The 23,623-nt window shown below is 44.2% G+C and overlaps 1 protein-coding gene across 7 annotated transcripts; it reads right to left on the reverse strand.

Moving 5' to 3' along the window:
- Positions 1 to 3,365: 3,365 nt before the first annotated feature.
- iqsec3b (IQ motif and Sec7 domain ArfGEF 3b) lies at positions 3,366 to 23,187 on the reverse strand. Of its 7 annotated transcripts, XM_076992597.1 has the most exons (16): positions 22,453 to 23,187; positions 20,502 to 20,576; positions 17,908 to 18,040; positions 16,266 to 16,574; positions 16,002 to 16,161; positions 15,497 to 15,890; positions 12,311 to 12,472; positions 11,998 to 12,120; positions 8,584 to 8,750; positions 8,042 to 8,181; positions 7,170 to 7,295; positions 6,959 to 7,058; positions 5,556 to 5,714; positions 5,355 to 5,447; positions 5,210 to 5,253; positions 3,366 to 4,486 (listed from the first exon to the last, which is right to left on the reverse strand). In XM_076992597.1, the coding sequence occupies exons 1-16, from the start codon at positions 22,911 to 22,913 to the stop codon at positions 4,079 to 4,081; spliced, it is 3,054 nt and encodes a 1,017-aa protein (XP_076848712.1). In that variant the 5' UTR covers positions 22,914 to 23,187; the 3' UTR covers positions 3,366 to 4,078. The 7 variants fall into 7 exon arrangements, 5 of the variants coding, with proteins under 5 accessions (XP_076848712.1, XP_076848710.1, XP_076848713.1 ...); XM_076992595.1 differs by having other exon boundaries at positions 15,497 to 16,161; XM_076992598.1 differs by having other exon boundaries at positions 4,258 to 4,469; positions 15,497 to 16,161.
- Between the last annotated feature and the right edge of the window lie 436 nt (positions 23,188 to 23,623).

Genomic DNA, 23,623 nt, shown 5'->3' on the forward strand with positions numbered 1-23,623 from the left:
CCTCGTGTTTCCCCCACCTGTTCCATTTCTGCTTCTGGAACCAGTTGTTGGTAGAGTTCATTCAAAAATGAAAGAAGGAGGTCACTGTTGTAGGGACCAATCTGGCACTTGTGAAGGACCAAACCAGCACTTGAGATTGCAGGACAAATTGTGGCCCGGTAATGACCAAGTACATTACTGTACTGCATTTTATTTCAATTATCTGTATGTGCAAAACATGTGTATTACAGGAATAGCTTTTCACCTGCCTTTGTTTTTGCAGAACTTTGCATTTTATATGATATTTAAGGTTTTGAACCCTAAGTATTTATTTTTGACATGCTGTGTGCAAGCATTTGGAAATAAGTCAAGACTTATCCAGAATTTTGTTATTGGTTAACCTTGTGTTTATACAAATGTAAGCATTGTAGAAACATGTTAAATGAATGCATTTTGTGCAAAAACAACATGAATTGTACTAATTGTATAGCCCACTGAAGACTGATGTTGTTTACTGTGTTTAGAGTTTTGAAAATGTGATACAAAATTGTGTAAATTAATTGTCCAATCTAGCATATGTACTAATATGTTAAATCAATTAATTCAATTTAATTCAAGATTAATAAGGCATAATCATTGGATTTTTAAGTGTTTCTTTTGTCTATGTGTGCAATCGTGTGTGTGTGTGTGTGTGTGTTTCCACTTGTCTTCTACACATCTGAAGCAGGCTTTCTTGAAATATCAAATTGTTGTCAACAGTTGATGTAACAGGAGTAACAAACAGTAGTAATAATACATTACATTTCCTATTTCTTTACAGATTTGCTCTAGTGCACCATAACTTGTTTGGTTCTTGGTTAAAGTGGAAAGGCTATAAATAAGTGGCTGTTGTCTAATGCCACTTCTGCTTTGTATTTCACTCTGGATTTTATTGTTATTCCGTGAGATATTATGTCTTTTATTAATGTATTCATTTCAGTTTTGTGTAATGCTTTCAAATTCCCCTCAACATGCCTTTTCATCACATGTGCTGTTCTAATTCCCCTCTACAAGTGGCACAAAAACAGAATAAGCTGTTTCAAAATATTCTGCTGTGTCTGAGAGTGTGACCAAAGCCAATGGGCATCCTGCATGTCTTGCAGACATTTTTATTGAACCTGTTTCAATGATGACTTTGGTGTTAATATGTTCAGCTTCTCAGACAAATAATTCACCACTTTACTACTTTCATAGTGTATATTTAACATTAGATTTCAGTAGTCGCATAAAAAGAAAAATCACACAATCAAATGTTTTTCTTTTCTTTGTTTTTTGACATTTAATGGATGACGAACTATCACTTCAGTGGCACTTACCATTTGTGCATGAATTTTTTATTAAGTGTCTATACAATATAAAACTTCATGACTCAATACAAATATCTTTTTTTAAAGAAATAACAATGACAGCAGGATTTGATGAATTTACGGCGATACTCTACTGTACATGCAGTTTGATATCTGAAGGTTTTATATTTACAAAATCTGCCAAAGGATGGAACTTGGGTTAAAAATGCATGCACTTTCAGTCAGGATGTAGCACAGAGGCTTCAAATGAATGGGATTCTCAATCTACTCCTCTAGCATAAAGATTCCCCTAGTATAGCAGAGGCCCTTTGACTTTACATCTCTAAAGTGCTCTGATACAGGATGCTGCTATGATGATTCTGAAAGAGCATCGTTATAGTCCCAGACTCCTCTGGATTTGTTGGGTATGAAGAGCAGAACCTCCAGCCAGAACACTGCAGGTACAATACAGCACACTGCATCTGAGTAACCCACATGTGCAAACATCACAATAAAGCTACCTGTTCCCACAGGAACAAAATAGAATATTCTACATAAAGTTTTTGTTTTTGCTGATTCTTGGTAATTTTGTACACAGGATGACATCATAAATCCCCCATATATATATATATATACATATATATATATATATATATATATATATATATATATATATATATATATATATATATATATATATATATATAGTATTATAATTAACCCTGAATGATTATCCTTGACCCTCACCAAACAACAAAAATAAATATTACTGTACTGAATTGCATTTAAAATATACTCTGCACTCTCAAATAAATAATGTGCTCATTATAGATTTATGCAAATCGACATTGAACTTTTATATGACATGCAACACAGAAAACGAGAATGTTAAGACGTAAACACAAATATGATCTACAAATAAATTTAAAATATCTTTTCAAACCACTGCATTTATGATTTGCACGTTTGCACGTAGCAGATGTACCTTCAGCAGTGCCTCCATGTAAAACCTGATGTCCACTGAGCACTCCTGCAAGGTCCAATCAGAGTAAAACACTACACAGATACTGTACAGGAGTGACAGCACTTCAGGGCTTGGCAGGGCTTGGTGGAAGGACATAAGGTGATAACGTGTTTTTTTAATGGAGGTGTTAGTTTAATTATGGTATGTTTTTGTTACAATTGTTGCCGATGACAACCAAAGTGAAGATGGGTTCTCTTTCATGCTGGAATAGAGGGTGAAACTCCATAATGAAGTAGCCTGTGTCTCATAAATGATACCTAGATACAAACAGAATCTCTTCTGAAGCATTCTCCAGATAGGTAGGTTATTCTTTTAGTTTGTACACAAATCCATAGAAATGCACAGTACCAAAGCACTGAAAACTACAAGCAAATCTAGAGAGTTTAGGGAAATTCCCATTAGACCACAGTTCTGAAACCCATAACTAGACTAACAGTGCTCATGGTCGTCACACTGTACATTAAAGGTTACAGGAAAGCCTGCAAAACACACTGCAGTTCAACACAAATTGCTGTATAAACTCATAAAGAGATCAAAGTCCAGGGATAAGTACATCTGGCAAAACTACTCTGTATCTAAAATACTCATTCTGGGTCCTCTAAGGCCCTGATAAATTATGTGACTACTTTTTTTATACAGAAGAAATCCTCTGAGCAGGTATTTGAGGAGTACAAAATGTTTATGTGTGTTTGTGTGTGTGTGTGTATGTGTGTGTGTGTGTGTGAGTGACAGAAAGACCATACTGGGCTGCTTTGTAAATAGGTTGAAAAATAGAAAAGATTGTAAAATGGGGCCCAGTAGGTAACAGTCCCATTCCAAAGCCCATGGTTCTTGTACTGTCTACATGAACATGTATGTGAAATATTTGTAGATTTCGATTTTGTTAGAACTTTATGTGTATTTTCACCTTTTAGAATAACTACTCGTTTTTTTACTTGGTCCTTTGTCAGAAAGCAAAGTCTCCCAGGAAGGAGTGCGTGGTATGTGCGATATGTATGTTAAATTACGATTACACAGCTTGTTTGTTAGGCTACTAGTTTTGCTGTAGACAACTGAGAACTGTTTAATACATCCACATAAAACATACATTTCTAAATGTTGTAAACAATGTTACACAACAGTGTAAAATGCAGTAAAATAAAACTGATATGACACATATGACAAACGTCATGGGTGGAGAACACAGACAGAAGAGGAAGGGAGGTAGACACCTGCCCGAAGGAAAGAAAAAAGCATCCAACATAACACTAATGACCAACACGGTCACACAAACAGAACAGGCAAACACATGGAAACACACAAGAGTTTCTAGATGGGGAGACGACTGAGGAACACTACGCACCAGCTGAGGGAGGAATGGAGCAAACGCAATGCAGAACCATGTGGAAACGAGGGAAATGTGAACACATATGCAGCCACCGCCGTCTAGCCAAGGACAGGGAGACACTAGAATTACACTATTACACCTTACGAAAAGTTTGTGAACTGCAAATTCATTCCCTATAATTTTTGCATACAGAAGAATAGGATCACAATTTAGACTGTGTGATATTCACTTAGCTTAACAGCTTACAACTTTGATTCTGTAAAGGGGAACATGTTTGCAAGTGTAGACTTGCACAGAAAACATTTGCTTGTTTGTGAAATGAACATACAAACCCACAAAACAAACCCACTTTTGTGGAATATTCCTTCAGTCAAAGTGTGTGTGTGTGTGTTTGTGTGTGTGTGTGGGTGTGTGTGCATGCACTCAAACTAGACTGCGTGTTCCACTGGAATACCTACGATGGCTGAGTGCATGTTGTGGAGGGGGCGGAGTTGGAGGGCAGAACTGGTGTTTGTGATGATAGGGCGGTGGAGGAGGGGGCAGGGGCGGCTGCTGGGCCCCGCCCTCCTGTGACCTGGTTGGGCTGGACACGGCTGATTGGATTAATCGCTGGTTAGGGTTGTTACTGAGGAAGGCCTCCACGTGTCCATGCCCCGCCGAGTCCACCACGATCACCTTGACAATCTGCTGGCACTGGATGAGCGTGTCAGGGGAGATGGTGAGGGCGGAGCCAGAGTCCGCGCTAGGCAGAATGGCCAGCTGAGGCTGGGTGGTGGGAGGAGCCAGTGGAGAGTTGAGCTGGTACGTTTGGAGCCTGTTGTGAATTGACACCTAGTTTAGAAACAGCCAGAAGCAGGAAGCGTTATCAGCCTGGCCTGCAGCTCTCTCATGGCCCTCTGGTGCGGACAAGACAATCAGGCCATGCCACAGAGCATGCAGGAGCACACACACACACACACACACACACACACACACACACACACACACACACACACAAGCACACACACAAGCACACACACACACACAAGTGAATGCACACACACAAGCACACATACACACATGCACACACAAATACACATACACATGAACGAACACACACACATGCACTGTCTGAGTGTAGCAGCTGATAATGATCATGTGAAAATGTGCGAGTACACATGCAGGGCCCGTGCTGCGTGAGAGGAAGGAGGACACGCGCCTCACGTCTCACGTCTTAGGCGAGCCTGCTCAGACCTGAGCTTTACGTGGCCCTGAGGCTGATAGGGGTGCCTGCTGGATTTAAAGGCATTTGTATTATTGTGTACGGCTGGAGAAGGACACAGAGGGCTTGATGTCTCTGTAGGAATAAGATGCACCTGGGGGACAGACTTAGGGGACATGGGACAGGAGTTTCTAACTATATAGAAAAACAACAGGAGAAGCTTGACAGGCAACTTTTATAAGAGACAACACACAGAGATACAGCAACAAAGACACAACAACAATCAGAGATACACAGAAACACCCAAACACATGCATGCAGATGCACACACACACACACTGGTTAACACAAACCTCAACTGTGTTGTTTCCTGTCTTGTCATAGTAATCATGGTCCCCTGAAAATCACAAATAAATAACTATACATAATATTAAAGTAAGTCTTCATCAGAGGCATAGAGCAGTATGAATGCTACTGCTGGTAAAGGTGTGTTAGTACCTGCAGGAGAGACTGGAGTGGTGTGAATCTCCAGCTGGGTGCCATTATTCTTAGAAGACTGATTTCTTACCGCCTGCTGTCTCTCTAATTCCCCTGACATACACCCCACACACACACACGCACGCATGCGTACATGAGTCAGTAACAGTAACATTCCTGTAAGCAGTAGGTACTTTCAGACAACGCCTTCACGTGACTCACATTCGATGCGTATGTGTTCCATCTCAGCTACCTCTGCGATGCTTTCCCTCAGGTCCTCTACAAACTTCAGGAGCTCCTCAGAGCTTTGTGAGCAGAAACTTACCACCTGTTTCTTCTCAGAAGAGAATGGAGACAAGATCGTAATACCATGAGGATAATCTAAGACAGAAAACACATCCAGACGCACATGCACACACAGACAGACACCCCAAAACAAACACAGGGAGATGTTTTAATAATCTTTTTATATAATAATAAATAATACATTTAAGATGTTTTAATAATCTTCATTCATATGTCAGATCGGTTGATCGGTCAGTCGGCTGTGTTGATTGGTCATCTTGGCAGTGTTGGGTTGTGTTGAGTCGTGTTGTGTTGGTTGGTCATGTTGTGTTGGAAGGTCGTATTGGTTGTGTTGTGTTGATTGTGTTGTGTTGGTTGTGTTGTATTGATTGTGTTGTGTTGGTTGTGTTGTATTGATTGTGTTGTGTTGATTGTGTTGGTTGGTCGTTTTGTGTTGGTTGGTCTTGTTGGTTGAGTTGATTGTGTTGTGTTGGTCATGTTGTGTTGGACGGTTGTGTTGATTGTGTTGTGTTGGTCATGTTGTGTTGGATGGTTGTGTTGATTGTGTTGTGTTGGTCGTGTTGTGTTGGTTAGTCGTGTTTTGTTGGATGGTCCTGTTGGTTGTGTTGTATTGATTGTGTTGTATTGATTGTGTTGTGTTGATTGTGTTGTGTTTGTCGTGTTGTGTTGGTTGGTCATGTTGTGTTGGATGGTCCTGTTGATTGTGTTGTGTTGGTTGTGTTGTGTTGATTGTGTTGTGTTGGTTGGTCGTGTTGTATTGATTGTGTTGTGTTGTGTTGATTATGTTGTGTTGGTTGGTCGTGTTGTATTGATTGTGTTGTATTGATTGTGTTGTGTTGATTGTGTTGTGTTTGTCGTGTTGTGTTGGTTGGTCATGTTGTGTTGGATGGTCCTGTTGATTGTGTTGTGTTGGTTGTGTTGTGTTGATTGTGTTGTGTTGGTTGGTCGTGTTGTATTGATTGTGTTGTGTTGTGTTGAATATGTTGTGTTGGTTGGTCGTGTTGTATTGATTGTGTTGTATTGATTGTGTTGTGTTGATTGTGTTGTGTTTGTCGTGTTGTGTTGGTTGGTCATGTTGTGTTGGATGGTCCTGTTGGTAGTGTTGTGTTGAACGGTTGTGTTGGTTGTGTTGAGTTGTGTTGTGTTGATTGTGTTGTGTTTGTGGTGTTGTGTTATTTGGTTGTGTTGTATTGATTGTGTTGTGTTGTGTTGATTGTGTTTTGTTGGTTGGTTGTGTTGTATTGATTGTATTGTGTTGATTGTGTTGTTTGTCGTGTTGTATTGATTGTGTTGTACTGATACTCTGTGTTCATGCTTACACTCATTCTCAAACAGATGGAACTGCATGCCCAGGAGGCCCATGGCTTTACAGAAGGTGTACATGGCGGTGCTCTTCTTCTTCGGACACAGCTTCAGGATCTAGCCACAGACACAACAAGCCTGCGTTCAGTCCAGCTGCCGGTGTCCTGCACTGGGAGTGTGTGACGTTCCCAGCGTCTACATGCACATGCACGTGAGCAAACTCCTCACCACTATAAGGTCGTTAAAGAGGAAGACTTCCCTCTGATGCGCTGCTTGTTTCTGCGGTTTATTCACGTCTGTAACTTCATATAGGCGACTGCAGCACACCAGCCGCCGGTGAGGCACAGACAGGATCTGAGAGGGACAGAGCGACGCTACTAAGAAATGACGTTCAGTCTAGTGTGCATACAGGTATAAGTGCTTGTGCTTCAAAAGGCTTAACTGAGGCATGTCAGCTGAATGCATCGATATCATGACTGAGTCAAGCCTGGAAAGAAAACATATTTCATACAGGAAGAACAAAAACTTTGCAGTCATGTCACCTGAAAACTAAAATTAAGCCTGATGAATAATGAATACCAGAGTCTTCATCCCCAACGCCTCCACACCTCTCCCTAACTCACACACACACACACACACCGACATGAGAACGCTGCATCGTACACACACACACAGCCTCTGAGAAAGCCCATCTGACTAGACATTTTCTCGTGGCTTTTTTAGTGCTGCGCTCTGCATAGCTTCTTCATTTGTTCACTGCACCTTCACTGAGGCGCGGAGCAGACGGCCACTTCAGTCCTAACCCAGCTTTGAGCCTCAGTCATCATACAACAGACATGTTAAACTGTAGTTATTTGTGCCCTTTGGCATCCTGTATGGAACTGATTTAGCTGATTTTTCTGATCATTTACCATTTAAATATACATGGGATCATTTTTTAAAACAGCAGTTTTATTTTAGGTGGTTTCACACAGTATTACGAGTCAGGCCTACTAATTCCAGTTTGCCATGTTTTGTCCGTATCTAATGCAGTCACACAATAATCGCAAGGCTTTATATGTCCACGGGTTCTGTCCCCGGTTGGACAGAGGACAACTCACTGTCTTCATTCCCTGAATGCTCTGCTCCACCCTCGTGACGAAAGTCACGTGGTCCTCGTTGGAGCGCAGTTCCCTCAGCTGGATGCGCTCGTAAATACCAGCCACCATCTCCCGTGGAATATCAGCGCCATCGTCCACTCCTGGGGAAGCACGGGGGGGGGGACGACGACGACACACTAAATACTTATTTATGTAACTTAGATATCAGAAGGGAGTTGAGGTTGCGTCACTTATAACATAAATGGTGTTTCAGCACTTTTTAACAATGAGCTTAAATAATGAGAAATATATGTGACGGTAATGTTGTTTATCTTATCCACTAACAGCAATGCAAAAGGATCTGGTAAGTACCTAATCACAGAGGTCATCACCCTGCCTGTCCCACAGCACCCTGCCTGTCCCACAACACCCTGCCTGTCCCACGACACCCTGCCTGTCCCACGACACCCTGCCTGTCCCACGACACCCTGCCTGTCCCACGACACCCTGCCTGTCCCACGACACCCTGCCTGTCCCACAACACCCTGCCTGTCCCAGCTCACCTCTGAGGTTGCGTATGAAATCCTCCAGGAGCATCTTTCGCTCGGGCTTGATGTTGGGGCTGTACATGTCCGTGTTAAGTAGCACGATGGCGAACGCCAGGATGAAAATGGTGTCGGGGTTATGAAACTGCTGGACCACATCAGGATTACACATGCAGTACCTCTGACTAAGAGAGACAGAGACGGAGAGAGAGAAGCAGAGAGAAGGCAATGAGCACAACAGAAAGATAAAAAGTGCCCATGGAGCAAATGTCAGAGAGACAGAGCAGATAGAAACAGAGAGAATGAGAGAGGGAGGGGGGAGGGGAGAGTAATAGCACACTTAGTCAACCTCACGCCTGAGGACTTCTCTTTCTCCTCATGAATTTTTCTTGTTAAGACTCAGTGGTTCAGAATAGCCCAAGGAGACCATTAACTCTCAAACATAAGCATACATATATGTACACACACACAATGTTTCAGAAGTCAAAAAGTATACAGCTGAAAACACACTTGTGGTACCATATTATATTTCAAATATACTGAAATGTGTTTTTATATGTTGTAAATACAGTATGGAATTCATATACAGAAAAAATGCTTAACTTGTCACGGTGAGGCGGCCCCCTACCGGCCGCCTCCGTCCACAGCGGCTGTTGTTGTTGTTGTTGTTTTGTGACGTCGTGTGCGTCCCTCAGGTGGGCGGAGCCCGTGATCCGTCTCACCTGAGGGTCGTTTGTTCGTCTATATATGTCTTGTCTTTGTACCAGTTGACCGCTGGTCATTATATCCTTAATTTGGAGATATTGCACGGGTTTTTGGTGTGCACACTTCCTATTAAACCATCCTTTTTCCCTGAGACTTGGCGTGATCGCTTCCTTTTTGTTGCTCACCCTGCCCGTCACAGAATGACCAGCCACCCTTCGGAAGCCGCCAGTCTCTTTTACTTTCTCCTTCGTTCGTGGTCATGTCTCGTGGTAAGTGTTTGTCTGCGTGGTGTTTTGTCTGAGGAGCTCCGCCGTGCTTTTGTGTTTTGCGTGTGTGTGTGTGTGTGTGTGCGACCCTGAGCGGCGCGTCACCACTGTTTATATGTAGATCACGCACGTGTGGGTCCCGTTCGTTTACTGTTTGCGCACTATTTTCTGTTTGTCTAGTATTTGCGTGTTCGTTGTGTCCTAGCGTGCTTGTGACATGTCGTTGTTGTATGTAATTCCACGCTTGCTCCTCCCCTTAAATATGTGTTTGGGGGGACCGGTTGTGGTCCCGTGCCACAGGGTATGGCACGCAGGGCGTCGGTGTGGCGCGTTTGTGTTGTGTGTTGGTGTGTGTGTGTGTTCTGTGTTCTGTGCAGGTGCTTCTCCTTGGCGGTGTTCCTGGACCTTGTGGGGGTCTCCACCTGGCAGGAGCCCCCTTGTGTTGTGGGGTGACCGGAGCCCGGTCATGAAGAGCCCCTCCCTAGTGGGCTGGGGCCCCTGGATGTTTGGGGACCATGAGGCTCCAGTCTGAAAAGCTCCTGCTGAGGAAGGAGATCCTCCCTCCTGTCCAGGGTGACCAGGAGGCCCTTGGGGCTGCTCCCTAGCCCGCGTCGGGGGCGCTCTGGGCCTCGGTCTCTGGCGCTCCTGGGTTGGGTGGAGGAGTCCACCTTGCGATGAGAGGCCCCGGGAGGGGTTGGCTCCCCAGGAGGCTGGGGTGACCCCTAGCCGAAGGCAGGGGTCAGCTCTGGGAGGAGGTAGGTCCAGGAGGTGAAGTAGCCACGCCTTGGAGAGGTAGCCTGCACACACACACATACACGAGGGACGAAAAAGGAGCCGTAGCTCCTCGTCCTCACACCTGTGGGACTCACCGGCTGAGGGCCGGTTAGGGCGTGAGGGCCCTGTGACTGACTGGGGCGTGGTTTTGTGGTGTTAACGGCCCGGTCGGTCCAGGGCCCAGCCCGGGGAGGTTAGCTGAGTAATGTTGTGTGTTTTATGTTCCAGCTCCCGGACGGCAGGAGGTGTGTTCCTGCCTGTCTCTGCCTTCCTGCCCCTTCATGTTTTGTGTGCAGCCGCTGTGTGCCACACACCCAGTGGAGGGGAGTGCGGCTTGGTGGGGGGGTCTGTCACGGTGAGGCGGCCCCCTACCGGCCGCCTCCGTCCACAGCAGCTGCTGTTGTTGTTGTTTTGTGACGTCATGTGCGTCCCTCAGGTAGGCGGAGCCCGTGATCCGTCTCACCTGAGGGTCGTTTGTTCGTCAATATATGTCTTGTCTTTGTACCAGTTGACCGCTGGTCATTATATCCTTAATTTGGAGATATTGCATGGGTTTTTGGTTTGCACACTTTCTATTAAACCATCCTTTTTCCCTGAGACTTGGCGTGATCGCTTCCTTTTAGTTGCTCACCCCTGCCCGTCACATAACTTATATTAAATGAATTCATCATAACTATAACTGTGTTAGATTTCACCATAGTAAAACGGAACTACTTCAAGCATTATTCAGTTAAATTCAAACATCTTCCTCCACACGTAGCTTCATTTCTAAGCAGACATGCAGAAAAAGAAATATGAGTGCCCAACTGAGGCACATAATACGAACATAATAACAACAGCCCCCAGGGGGATTGGTGAATAATAACATAATAACAACAGCCCCCAGGGGGAGTGGTGAATAATAACATAATAACAACAGCCCCCAGGGGGAGTGGTGAATAATAACATAATAACAACAGCCCCCAGGGGGAGTGGTGAATAATAACATAATAACAACAGCCCCCAGGGGGAGTGGTGAATAATAACATAATAACAACAGCCCCCAGGGGGCGTGGTGAATGTGGCACAACACACAACACCTGAGGGAGCTGTGGCAACAAATCAAAACAAAGACCATGTGCAAAAAATATCAAAACCTAAACAAAAGCCCCTGTGCATGCAACCAGCATCTAACAGAGGCTCCCACAGGGGAGGGGGGAGGGGGTCCGGGGGTGGTTACTGTCACAACTTCCTGGTGATTCTGTGATTTGGTCTTATCAATATTGAAAAATCCCACCAAATTCTGTCTAGGAAAAAACAGGTTAAAACTATCAGAGGATTCAGGAAATCCAGTCAGAAAGTGGGAACTAGCCCCAACTCAAATAATTTGAAATGAAATTTAAATTAGACAATTTTAGTCTAAATAAACTAGAATACTTCAAGAGTATGCTTGACTACCTAAATATACTTGAAAACTTGTGTGGTTGGAAGTACAGACAGCAGCTGCGTAGAAGCAACCACTACTATCTAGGTCTTTGAAAACAAATAAAAGATCAATTAATACATTGGTCATTACAACCTCCTTCTGCACATGTGCCAAAGCAGATGCTGCAGAACCTTTAAACCCTGTGATCTGAAGGAGATGAGTGTACCCGTGTGTGTGAGCACATGTCCTGATGGGTGTGCTCCTCACCTGGGTGCTCCTCACCTGAACGCCTCGATGAGCCTCTCCACCTTCTGAGCCTCGCCCTGCACACGCACGTGAGCCTGAAACTTCCGGAGAGCCGCGTCCAGTTCCAGCATGGAGAAGTCCATCTCGTCCACCACACAGCTAAGAGTGCGCAGGAAGGGAGGGAAAGTGTGCCAACATTCCCACTCGGCTCGTTTGCATTCATTTGGTTTATTCCTAAAAGGTTCATGTTCATTGGCTCTGGGAGGAGCAACAGGGTTCTAGACCACACAGATTTTGACCACAGAAAATCTATTTTCCAAGACAGTTGAAAAATTTGCAATTGACTCACTCTAAAACGTCTCTGTTGAACAACCTCTTGCTGTTGCCCAGAAATTCTCCAATCATCTGCCGGCTTAAGCCCTTCCTCTGAAGCAGGAAGTGAGCCACACCTATGGAGGTGTCAGGGATGAACCCTCGGGAGATCAGGAACTGGATGCCTTTGTCTGGGTTTCTGAAAGCATGGAGAAGATTGTCATTCCTAAATGAACCTTTTTTTTATTTATTTTTTTAACATTTAACCAGGTCAGTCCCGTTGAGACACAATGATCTCTTTTTCAAGGGAAGCTTGGCCAAGACAGCAGTCTAAAACATCATTGAAACATTCAACATTGAAAACACAAGTATACTACTACTACTACTACTCCTCTATACTAATGCCACATGATTTTCAAAGTGTTCAAAGGTGAAAAAACATGGTGGATAAAGGTTTGATGCAGCCATGCTTGAAGACGTTGCTGATGCTGGTGTTGTATGACTCCTCCCCTCAATGTTGTCATTGGCTGGTGTTGTATGATTCCTCCCCTCAATGTTGTCATTGGCTGGTGATGTATGACTCCTCCCCTCAATGTTGTCATTGACTGGTGATGTATAACTCCTCCCCTCAATGTTGTCATTGGCTGGTGTTTTATGACCCCATCCCCTCAACATTGTCATTGGCTGGTGTCGTATGACTCCTCCCCTCAACCTTCTCATTGGCTGTAGATTGTTGCACTCATTGCCGATCGCCATTACCCACTTTCCACATGGGACTGGGACTGACCAGCAGGTCCAGATATGTAGTCTGCTTGATGGCTTTGTGGTGTCTGCAAGGCAGCAACAAGCCTCTCTGATGGCATGACGGAGGGCCCATTTTCAAGCCACGAATGAACGATGACTTGACTCTGAACTGGGGCTTTTCTCAACAATCTTCAGAAACTGTTCTAAGTGGAAATCAGGGCTAAAACCGTATAGTGTGAACTAGGCATTAGACCCTCTCTCTCTCTTTCTCTGTCTCTCTCTCTATCTATCTATCTCCCTCTCTCTCTGTATGTGTTGAAAGATTACCTGGCCTACAAACTTCCATGAATTTTCTGTCATTCACTGCCTTTAGTAAGAGAGCCCAATATGCAACTGATGTGTATGTGGGACACACACACACACACATACATACATATATAGCATATGTGTAACATAGCACATCAAACATCAAATTCAAATAATTCAAATTCAAACAAAACTTTATGGTTTTAGACTTTTTAAGCATAAAGTAAACTCTCTAAGAAAAAATATAAGACAAAATTCTTATTCATTAACACACAGTTAATAGCATATTTCAATTATGTTTTATTTATACTTCTACAGAATTTATGCAAACAATGTCATTTCCCCTAACAGCACTCATTAGGAAAGGCTTATATAACAAAGGCACGCATACACACACACACACACACACACACACACACACACACACACACACACACACACACGTGCACACAGGCTGCAGGCTTATGTAAGATGTGAGGGGAGGATCTACAGGGGTAACTGAGTGCTGGTCAATAAGTGTCTCTAAAGCCCCCGAACATCTGGACCCTGTTGGAATCATGCCTGTGTCCAGTCTTCCCTGCGTTCAGACCACAGCCCGAGACACACTTACAGCCCCTCACCAAACACACCCCCATGACTGACCCCTGCTGGGGCCTCAGGAGCTCCAGCTCTGCACAGGGGCACATCACTCTCCACACACTCCCATACGCTGCACTCTGAACCCTCTGCACACTCGCCTGTCTTCAGCATAACACTCAGCCTACATGACTCTGCATGACTTTGCAAATGTCCATCAACACTGACCCTAAACCAACAGAACATAATGACTATCAGATAATGATTTCACGCTCATACATCGGAAATGTTTACCTGTTTAGTGATATAATTGGACAATATATGCATTCAGGTGTCAGTGTACGGTTGCATTAGGGATTAAAATGCCGTTTGAGAAGCTCTCTCTCTTCTGTGCCCGTCTGGCCAGCAGTCTTCTGTTGAAATGAACTTCAAAGGGCATCCTGCCATGTGCATCATTACTTCCATTACAGTCAGCACTTTAACATCTCACCGCCTACTCTTAACACCACCCCTCCCACCACCACCACATGCAAACACCCACGTGTACCGACACAGGGACATGACTCCATCCCCCCCCCCCACCACCCCCTAAAACACAGCCTGATTGTAGATGAGACTAAAGGCTTCACCTGGTTACTGTGGTAACCAAGAAGTTGATATATGAGATATCGTATGAGTGCAGAATCTCAGTGCTACCACAGCATCAGAGAAAAGATAAAAATGTCAAAAACACAGACACACACACACACACACACACACACACACACACACACACACACACACACACACACACACACAAAGACATACTCTTTCCCCTTTGGGCAATTTTATTTTTAACCTGACTGCACGTATGTATGTGTGAGTACATGTATATACATGTGCATCTGCATGTTTGAGTATGTGTGTGTGTGTGTGTGTGTGTGAAGACTATGCATTAGTGCTCTAAAGTGCTTAGAATGTCTGCCTTGGTGAAGTAGCTGAATCCTGAGCACTCTGAAGAAGGGAGTGCTTTTACTGAGATCTGAGGGAGCTCTTCCCGTGAGATCTGAGAGAGCTCTTCCTGTGAGATCTGTGGGAGCTCTTCCCCTGAGATCTGAGGGAGCTCTTCCTGTGAGATCTGAGGGAGCTCTTCCCCTGAGATCTGAGAGAGCTCTTCCTGTAAGATCTGAGGGAGCTCTTCCCCTGAGATCTGAGGGAGCTCTTCCTGTAAGATCTGAGGGAGCTCTTCCCCTGAGATCTGAGGGAGCTTTTCTCCTGATATCTGAGGGAGCTCTTCCCCTGAGATCTGAGAGAGCTCTTCCTGTGAGATCTGAGGGAACTCTTCTCCTGAGATCTGAGGAAGCTCTTCCTCCAAGAGCTTTTCTTCTAAGAACCTCTGCGTGAACTCTTCTTTTGACAATCAAGAACGCTTCCAAGCACCTAGGGAGCTCTTCCTCTCAGACCTGCACCTCCACAGAGGAGTGGGAGGATGGAATGGCTGAGATATTTTTACCAGCAGGGAGAGCGGTACACAAACGTGAAACCCCAAACGAAGCCAGAAAAACCATCCAGCCGTGTGGGGCGGGCGTGAGGTTGGCTTCATACACCCAGCACTCACATGTTGAAGAGGTTGAGTCCAACGCGGTACAGGCGCTTGCGGGCAGTGTCCGTTGAGAGAGATGCACAGTGGGTATCCTGGCAGTGTGGGTGAGGCAGTGAGAGGATCATGGTCTCGCAAGTGGACGTTGACGTGCTGCTGGTGCTCACTGGCTCTGAGCTGCTCTCTGCCGCCTCACACACGTTCTGGGGGTCCTTTGGCTTCTCCGGGCCTCCCTGAGTGGGCTCGAGGCCGTCGCCCCTCGGCCGCCGATCTGGGTCTGCCTCCTCGCTTGGTGGTGGCGGGGCTGAGAACGTGGGCTCGTCAGGGATGGAAGATTCTGATTGGCCGGCGGCCTTCCCTCCTACTTGGGGCTCCGAGCTGGTTTCCTTGGAGACGCCGTTGCCTAGGGAAACTGATTCGAGCACAGAGGAGGACAGGCGGAAGTTGTGGTTGTCAATTTGGACAGTCACATCTCTAAAGGCCATCATGAGTTTGCTGGCACTGCGAGGCATGTTTTCTGTACAGGTGTTCTGTGTGGCCTCCTGAAGTGTAGCACGATCCATTAGTAACTCCTCTGTGCCTGGACCCAGGGGTGTGGTCACTGAAGTCCCCTCCTCTTCCTCATCACGTACAGAACTCCAGTTACTTAAGGCCTCATCTATGGAACGTGCTAAAGACTGCACCTAAAATAGAACACAAGAGAATAGAACAAAATAGAACAGAGAACAGATCAAAATAGAATAGAATAGCTCACACATGGTGCCTTAGAAGTGCACCCTGACAGCACCTGGTCATTAAAGGAGTCCTCCAGATGTGTGAGGGTGCTGGAGGTGACCGGGGGCAGGGAGGGGGTGTGTGTCAGAGGGATGCCCATGAGAGAGCACCCTTCCACCAGAGCACGCTCCGCAGAGAAGCCGTCCCGCTGCACCCGCACCCTGCGCACGGACATGCGTCGCGGGATACCGCTCTCCAGGACTGAGTCACGGATCTTCTGGAAGTTTCTGCTGAGCTGATACTGTCGGAATGCTGTCTGGATCTTGCAGGCAGCACGGCGGGAGGTGAGCGCGCCTCCATACTTCTGCTCCAACTCCTCTATCTGTAAGAAGATGGAGGGAAAGTGAGAGAGAGGCTTAAAAATTACATGCTTAAAAATGCTTAAAAATTACATTAATCCTTTTTAAAAATCTTTTTTGGTGTAATATTTAGCCTGGTTATTGTAAAATTACTACAGCAACCCCTTTTTTAGAAATTATATGTATGTGTGCTGGAGAGAAATTAGCATTGCACTTCTTTTTTTATAGACTTGTCAAAGGCATCTGATACAGCTGTTAACGGGTTGCTTCTGTGCAGGCTGTTTTCTGTGGGTCTTGGCAGACAGTCATTTGGCACAGTAGCTCTCTCAATAACAGCAGTGTAGTGAGGTTTACACAAGCAGGGCCTTGAAAGTGGTCACACTTTCACAGCAGCAACTACACACAAAGGAAGCTGCATGATGGCGAGCTGTCGTGTAAGACCCATGCCACTGAGCTAGCCTCAAATGTTATAATATTATAATGTTATTTATAAAACAGAGCAACCACGTGTCCTTAAATCAGTTATTAAGTTGTACATTACAATGTAAATTATATTGTTTAACATGGTACATGGTAGTATTTAAAGACGCGATATATGCAAATAAGTAAACAATTGACATTTTGTTTTCATGTTTAATGAAGAGATTTAGGACATTTGAGGGCCACAGTGGACTCCGCTGTACAGAGACGGTCAGAGGGACGCTAGCACAGACGAGACTTGAGACACGTCTCACATGAGTCCTGAAGCGACTGACCTGAATCCTGAAGCACTGCCATACAGTACATTGCACTTCTTACAGATAATTAATGCAAAATTGAAAAAAAGAAAATGGCTAAGAAAGCGTTTGCCTCTTAAAACATCTTATTTTAAATTGGTCATTAACTCTAATGACCTGGTATGTAACAGTAAGTTCAGAAGATATACAGGACAGTCAGTGGAGCCCATCACAGGATAGTAATGACTGACTGATTATGCGCAGCATGATAAGAGTATGAAATAACAAGTTTAAAAAGATACATATTTTTATTTTATTGAAACTGACTTTAATTTTCATTCTTTTCATTTTTCTGGATGCTTGTTTTATTATGTTGTTATTTTTAGAGGACTATTGTGCAAAATAAAACCTCTGCCTCAGTTAGTTATTCCCCGTATAAAAAATTTATACACGAATAACAATCTTTCAAACCAAAAAATTAATTTTCATCTTCTCTTTCAGTAGTTACTATGGAAACATAAATTATTTCCAGCCTTTCTTCATGGCAGCATTCACACACATGCACACACACATGTACACACTCACTCACAAATATACACACACAGAGTTCATGGGGACATATCTGTTCATGGGGACATACCTGTTTTTGTTTGAGGTCAGGTGAGAGCTCGTAGTCGGGAGTGTGGGAGCAGGATGGGCCATGTGGCTGTCTGGATTTCTCCTCATATTTCTCCTCATACTTCTCTCCCTCTTCTTCCGTTGGATGCGTTGAACTGCAAAGTGAAAAAATGCCATTTTTATACTGAAAATACAAACGCCAGTTGAGTAAGAAGTGAAAGATTTGCTCCTATCCTGTTGTGGTGTCCTGTCCTGTTTAAAGTGGTGTCCTGTATTGTTCATGTTACTGCTATTTGGATGCTAAGCTACCTGGCAAATGTGTGAGGTCACATTTCACAATGTGGCTCCCAGGAAGAAGGGCTGAAAGCTGCTGCTAATTTATTTATTTATTTGTCTATAAGGAAGTTGAGTTTCTTCCTTGATTTGGTCTCGCTTTGTTTGGTGAACTCTAGATCCATTTGATTGGCGCTGATAGTTTTTCCTGCCACTCACGATGCAAGACTCAAGTGAGCACTTTCCCTTCAGAAAACATTCAGATAAATGTGTGTCAGAGCTGGAGAAACTCATATTAGAGTGAGAGTCTGTCAGTAAGCCTAATGCGTGTGTGTGTGTGTGTGTGTGTGTGTGTGTGTGTGTGTGTGTGTGTGTGTGTGTGTGTGTGTGTGTGTGTGTGTGTGTGTGTGTGTGAGAGAGAGAGAGAGAGAGAGAGAGAGTGAGAGAGTGTGAGAGTAAGAGCTTTTAGCAGCACTGAGCTTGCCTTTGCTACAGAAATTAAAGTGCTGTGCTGCTTTAAGTCTGGACTCCTTGCATAAAATAACACAGTTAGCGGAGACACCCCGAACCATAATATTAGAATAGTGCATGACTACAGATCCCGCTGACCCTACTGAAGTTAATAAAAGTTAATCTATCCTGTTCCAGAAAAACACACCACAGATCTTTGTGGCAGTGCCACACTTCAGATATGGGAAGTGACTGATCTATATTTGAAATCTTTTAATCTAAACTGCATTGGTATCCTGTGGCTCTACACAGCTAATTATCATCACTTAATTAACATCTCCTAATTAACATCTCTTAATTAGACACAGGGCCACACTGTGCTACTGCTAGTTTAACCAGATCTCCACAGGAATATCCTCTGACTTCCTGTTGCTGATTTCTTATAGTCTGCAGTATGTATGCAAAAGCATAATGTGCATTGTGTTGTTATTATTATTAGTAGTGTTTTCTCTATATTCTTATATTATTTTTTTTTTTTATTATTATCCAAACAATAGAAAGAGAATACCACAGTTCTTCATACACATGAACACCCACAGAGTGAAAGAAACATTAGGCTCCCTACATCACACAGACTGTGTGTGTCATACAGCATGAAATCAGGGCTAAAAAGCAAATGTGTCATGATGGCATTACCACTTTCCTTGGCTAAATGTCTCCCAAACACACCACTTTTCCTTTAGCCTCCCCTCTCCATAAAGAGATTGTCCAGCACAGAAACACACTGTACTGAATGGATGCAGACACACAACAGGAACAGGTCCCTCTAATACCATAAACGCAGACGTCTGGGGGGTGCACTACCCTGACTGCCCTTCACACAGCACCTTCATCCTCAGCGGCACAACTAACAGACCATGTTTCATGAGCTGTGGTCTACTGCCATCCATCACACCTGTAAAGGACACTTTACTAAATATGTTCCTTTTTTAAGAAAGCAATAACAGGAGGGCCAATAGAACCAGTTTTTTTATGCTACTGTAGTTAGGTTAAGGGCAATGGCTTTCAGTAAGGTCAGCAGCAGTCAGATGAAATTTAAGACCAGGTTCAAGGTACAAACTTCAGCATGAAGGCACAACTGCTGGTCCCCTGCCCAGGACTCCAGCCGGCAGCCCTCCTGTTCACTCCACAAGGACTGCAGGACTGAGGAGTCATGGGTTCAAATAAACTGATACACACTGGTAAATCAGCAAGTGACTTAAAGCCTGAGACACACAGGGAGAGAGGAGGAGAGAGGAGAGAGAGAGAGAGAGAGAGAGAGAGAGAGAGAGAGGGAGAGAGGAGAGAGGGAGGGGAAGAGGGAGGGGAAGACATTTGTGTTTTATGCCATTATTCCTTCTCTTTTTCAGTTCATTTTCAGTAAGAAGATAACCAGATCTAAATGCTTAATCAAAGCCGACTCCTCTTCTAATTCTAAGATGTTTTAGGTGTAGGAGGAGCAGCAGAAGATCCAGGAGATCAAAGTCTATGAACAGAGCTTAGATATTTCACCTCATATATTTCAGGTTTGCACTTGTGAAATGTCCAAACGCTCAGTCCCCATCTGCTGCCGTTGAGGCGTGTCTCAGCCTGGGGACCGTCCCCACAGTCCCTCACCTTCTCACCTCAGTTCTTCATGTCTCTCTCCACTGATGCTGGCTCACCATGAAGCCATGTAAATACAAGCACTTTCCCTTCCCCTCAGAGAGCTTTACAGTCTGCAAAATACAGACTACTGGACAAGCTGAATTATGACACTCGCTAGTCTATTAGAAAGCTTTTACCATGTCCTACTCTTTAAAAATTCTCTCTGCCAGCCTGAATTACATTAAAAACCTTTGGCCACACCCTTACCTGGAGTACCCAATAGGTTCTCTCTCAGGAACTTCGGGGGCGGGGCAGCAAAACTGGTGCAAGACAGTCTGGCTCCTGTAAAGGAAAAGTGAATATGCAAAATTGTTTGGCTGACTTCACCAGCACACTGATTTAATAAACCACCATCATCAGTATGATATATTAAATATATGATGTATTAAAACTGCCGCAAAATGTTGAAACCTCTTCACAACATTCTTAATTCACACAATTGTAAATTATATTTTAAAACTATCTGACCATTGTGAGAAACCATGGAGTAAGTATCATGCTTTAATACTAGAAATCCAAGCAATCTACAAAGAGGCAGACAGACACACAGAGACATACACAGACAGACATTCACATAGGCAGACAGAAACAAAGAGACATACACAGACACATACACAGAGAGACTAAGGAAAATATTATCTTCTCTGAGGGAAATATGATATTACTGTAATTTGAATAAAGTAACACACAGCTGAATCATTGTTAGACAACTGGGAAGTCTTAAAACGGACACCTGCGTTTTCACATATAAACAGGTTTTCACATATAAACACAGGAAAGTGCAGTGTGAGAGTTGCACTGGAGCAGATAAGTGGTTTGAACAGTAGTTTGAAGCAGCAGAAGTTACACACACACACAAACACACATACACACACACACACACACACACACACACACACACACACACACACACACACTACAGAGAGGATTAGGATGAAGCTGTCAGATCATCTCTACATGGTCTATGGGAATTTCACTTAATACCATAGTAGGCGCTGGATGCTGCACAGTGTGTGTGTGTGTGTGTGTGTGTGTGTGTGTGTGTGTGTGTGTGTGTGTGTGTGTGTGTGTGTGTGTGTGTGTGTGTGTGTGTGTGTGTGTGTATTCACATGCCTGCATATGAATTTGGGTATGTCAACGCAATAGGCTCTTTCAGCACTCTTTCACATGAACGTGACTGTGTTAAGGTACTAATCAGGAACTCCTCTATATCACCAGCCCGTTTTCACTACTGCAGCAATGGGTTTGAAATGACAACGATAACCTCACAAAAACAAATAAATCATACATATATTCTTTTGGTTAAACTGCTGATATATGTATTTAAGGCACAGCATGCAAATTTAAGTGTTATCCAACAACCAAGAAGTATACAGAGAAATGATGAATGTAGTGTAGATATAGCCTATTAATTACTAAAAGATTGGATTTGTGCACCTTAAACATACACAAGCTGACATTTCACTCTACTCATCTAACTGACAGAAACTTCCTTCAGACGGTATCGCTATAGACCAACAAAAACGCTGAAGATGACCCTGACTTTAATTTGATCACGAGCGAGTTTCGTTGCGCAAGAGGAATTATTCAGGGATGTAACCAAAGCGCTGGTGCGCGGCGACACAGTCCATAGTCTACACCAGGTATCACCAAATGGCGGACCGCGGTCCGGATCCGGACCCGAACGCCGTCCTGTCCGGACCCAATCACATTCCTGATTAACTGGATACGGACCCAAATGCCAAAACAATTTTAACGGGAGACTATATTTTAAACCGGAGAATTTATTTTCAGACGTTACGATCACCACCCATTTGAGTGTTACGTTCGCCCCCCCGCTCAACAACTTTCGTTCGCCACCCCCCCCCCCCCCCCCCCCCGCTCAACAACTTTCCTTTCGTTCGCCACCGCGGACCCGGACCTAAGGTCTGAGCTATCTGCCAAAAATGGACCGCGGAAAGATTTAATTGATTACCCCTGGTCTACACTGATGCGCAGTTATACAGTAACAGTCAACTCTTATGTAATCCTAATGGTGCGCGGTGTCTTCGTGTAATACGTCTCAACACCACACACCTAATTAATCAAAGGTGGCAACTGCATGCGTCCACTCTACATCTCACTATCCACTTCGATTAAATGTATGGAAACGACTCACTCAGAATTCCTCGGGATACCCAGAGATCGACAGAGAGCGGTAGAGGTCTGTGGGACCAGTGACCGGCAGCACGGCTCTCTGGTGTCCTCCGGCGATGATTCCGGGCTGGCATTAATGGGCACGGCGGGCACAAGCTGCATGTTTTGTGGCGAATGTTGCTGAGTTTGCGCTCTTTGCGCCTGAAGAGAGGATGTCCCATCTTTACTGGCCGGGCGCGGACGCTGAGCCGCACGGGGCAAACTGTGGATGCGAGGGGGCGGGGGAGGGTCGTGTCGAGGACGGGGACGGTGGCTTGATTCCCGAAGCTGACGATTCTCAAAAGCTAGCTCCCCCATTCTCCGCTCAAGGGTGTCGATTCGGTGTCGCTGAGTCTGGATGAGACTCTGCTGGTTCTGCACGATTGCAGTGAGCTCTTTTAAATAAAGCACAGCTTGCAACGGATTTTCCAACAGGCTCGACATGCTGTGAAAAGGAACCGTGAGAAACAATTTAGGAATGAGATCACAGTGCAGGCAGTCACTTGCGTTAATGCGTCCAGTAGACCCTCAGTAGACCCTCGACTCAGTGGCTCTCCGCGCAGAACCGACTATGATGGAAATAACGAGAGAGAGAGAGAGAGAGAGGCAGAGAGAGAGAGATGGAGACTTCCTCTGCCTCCACCTCCACCTCCGTTCCCAAAGCGCGCGCAAAGGGATGCGCGAGATGGTGCTGATGTTAAGATGTCAAAATAGAAGAACATGGGGGAGGAACCGCTTCTGGAGTGATGTCATGACGCACGCAGCAATAAATAAAAAAATAAAAGTAGAATTCTAGTTAAAAAATTTTATTGCTTTCTTGTTGCCGACAATTGAGGATTTTTTTTTTACTTTTAATAGCTATTTCTATTGGCTGCAATACGACTAACAACATGTAGTCCCTGAACGTGTAGTTATTTATACATGGACTTTGAAAGGCTGCTCTCTCATGTTGACATCTTCTGTTTGAGAGACAAATGATCAAATATGTGTGATATAGGAAATATGTGTCATATATTTATAATATAATATGATCAAATATGTGTGATATATTGCCCAGCTTTGTCCATAAGCCGAATTTCCTATTCCTATATATATATATATATATATATATATATATATATATATATATATATATATATATATATATATATATA

Source organism: Brachyhypopomus gauderio, chromosome 2 (genome assembly GCF_052324685.1).
Source record: "Brachyhypopomus gauderio isolate BG-103 chromosome 2, BGAUD_0.2, whole genome shotgun sequence".
Classification (NCBI taxonomy): domain Eukaryota; kingdom Metazoa; phylum Chordata; class Actinopteri; order Gymnotiformes; family Hypopomidae; genus Brachyhypopomus; species Brachyhypopomus gauderio.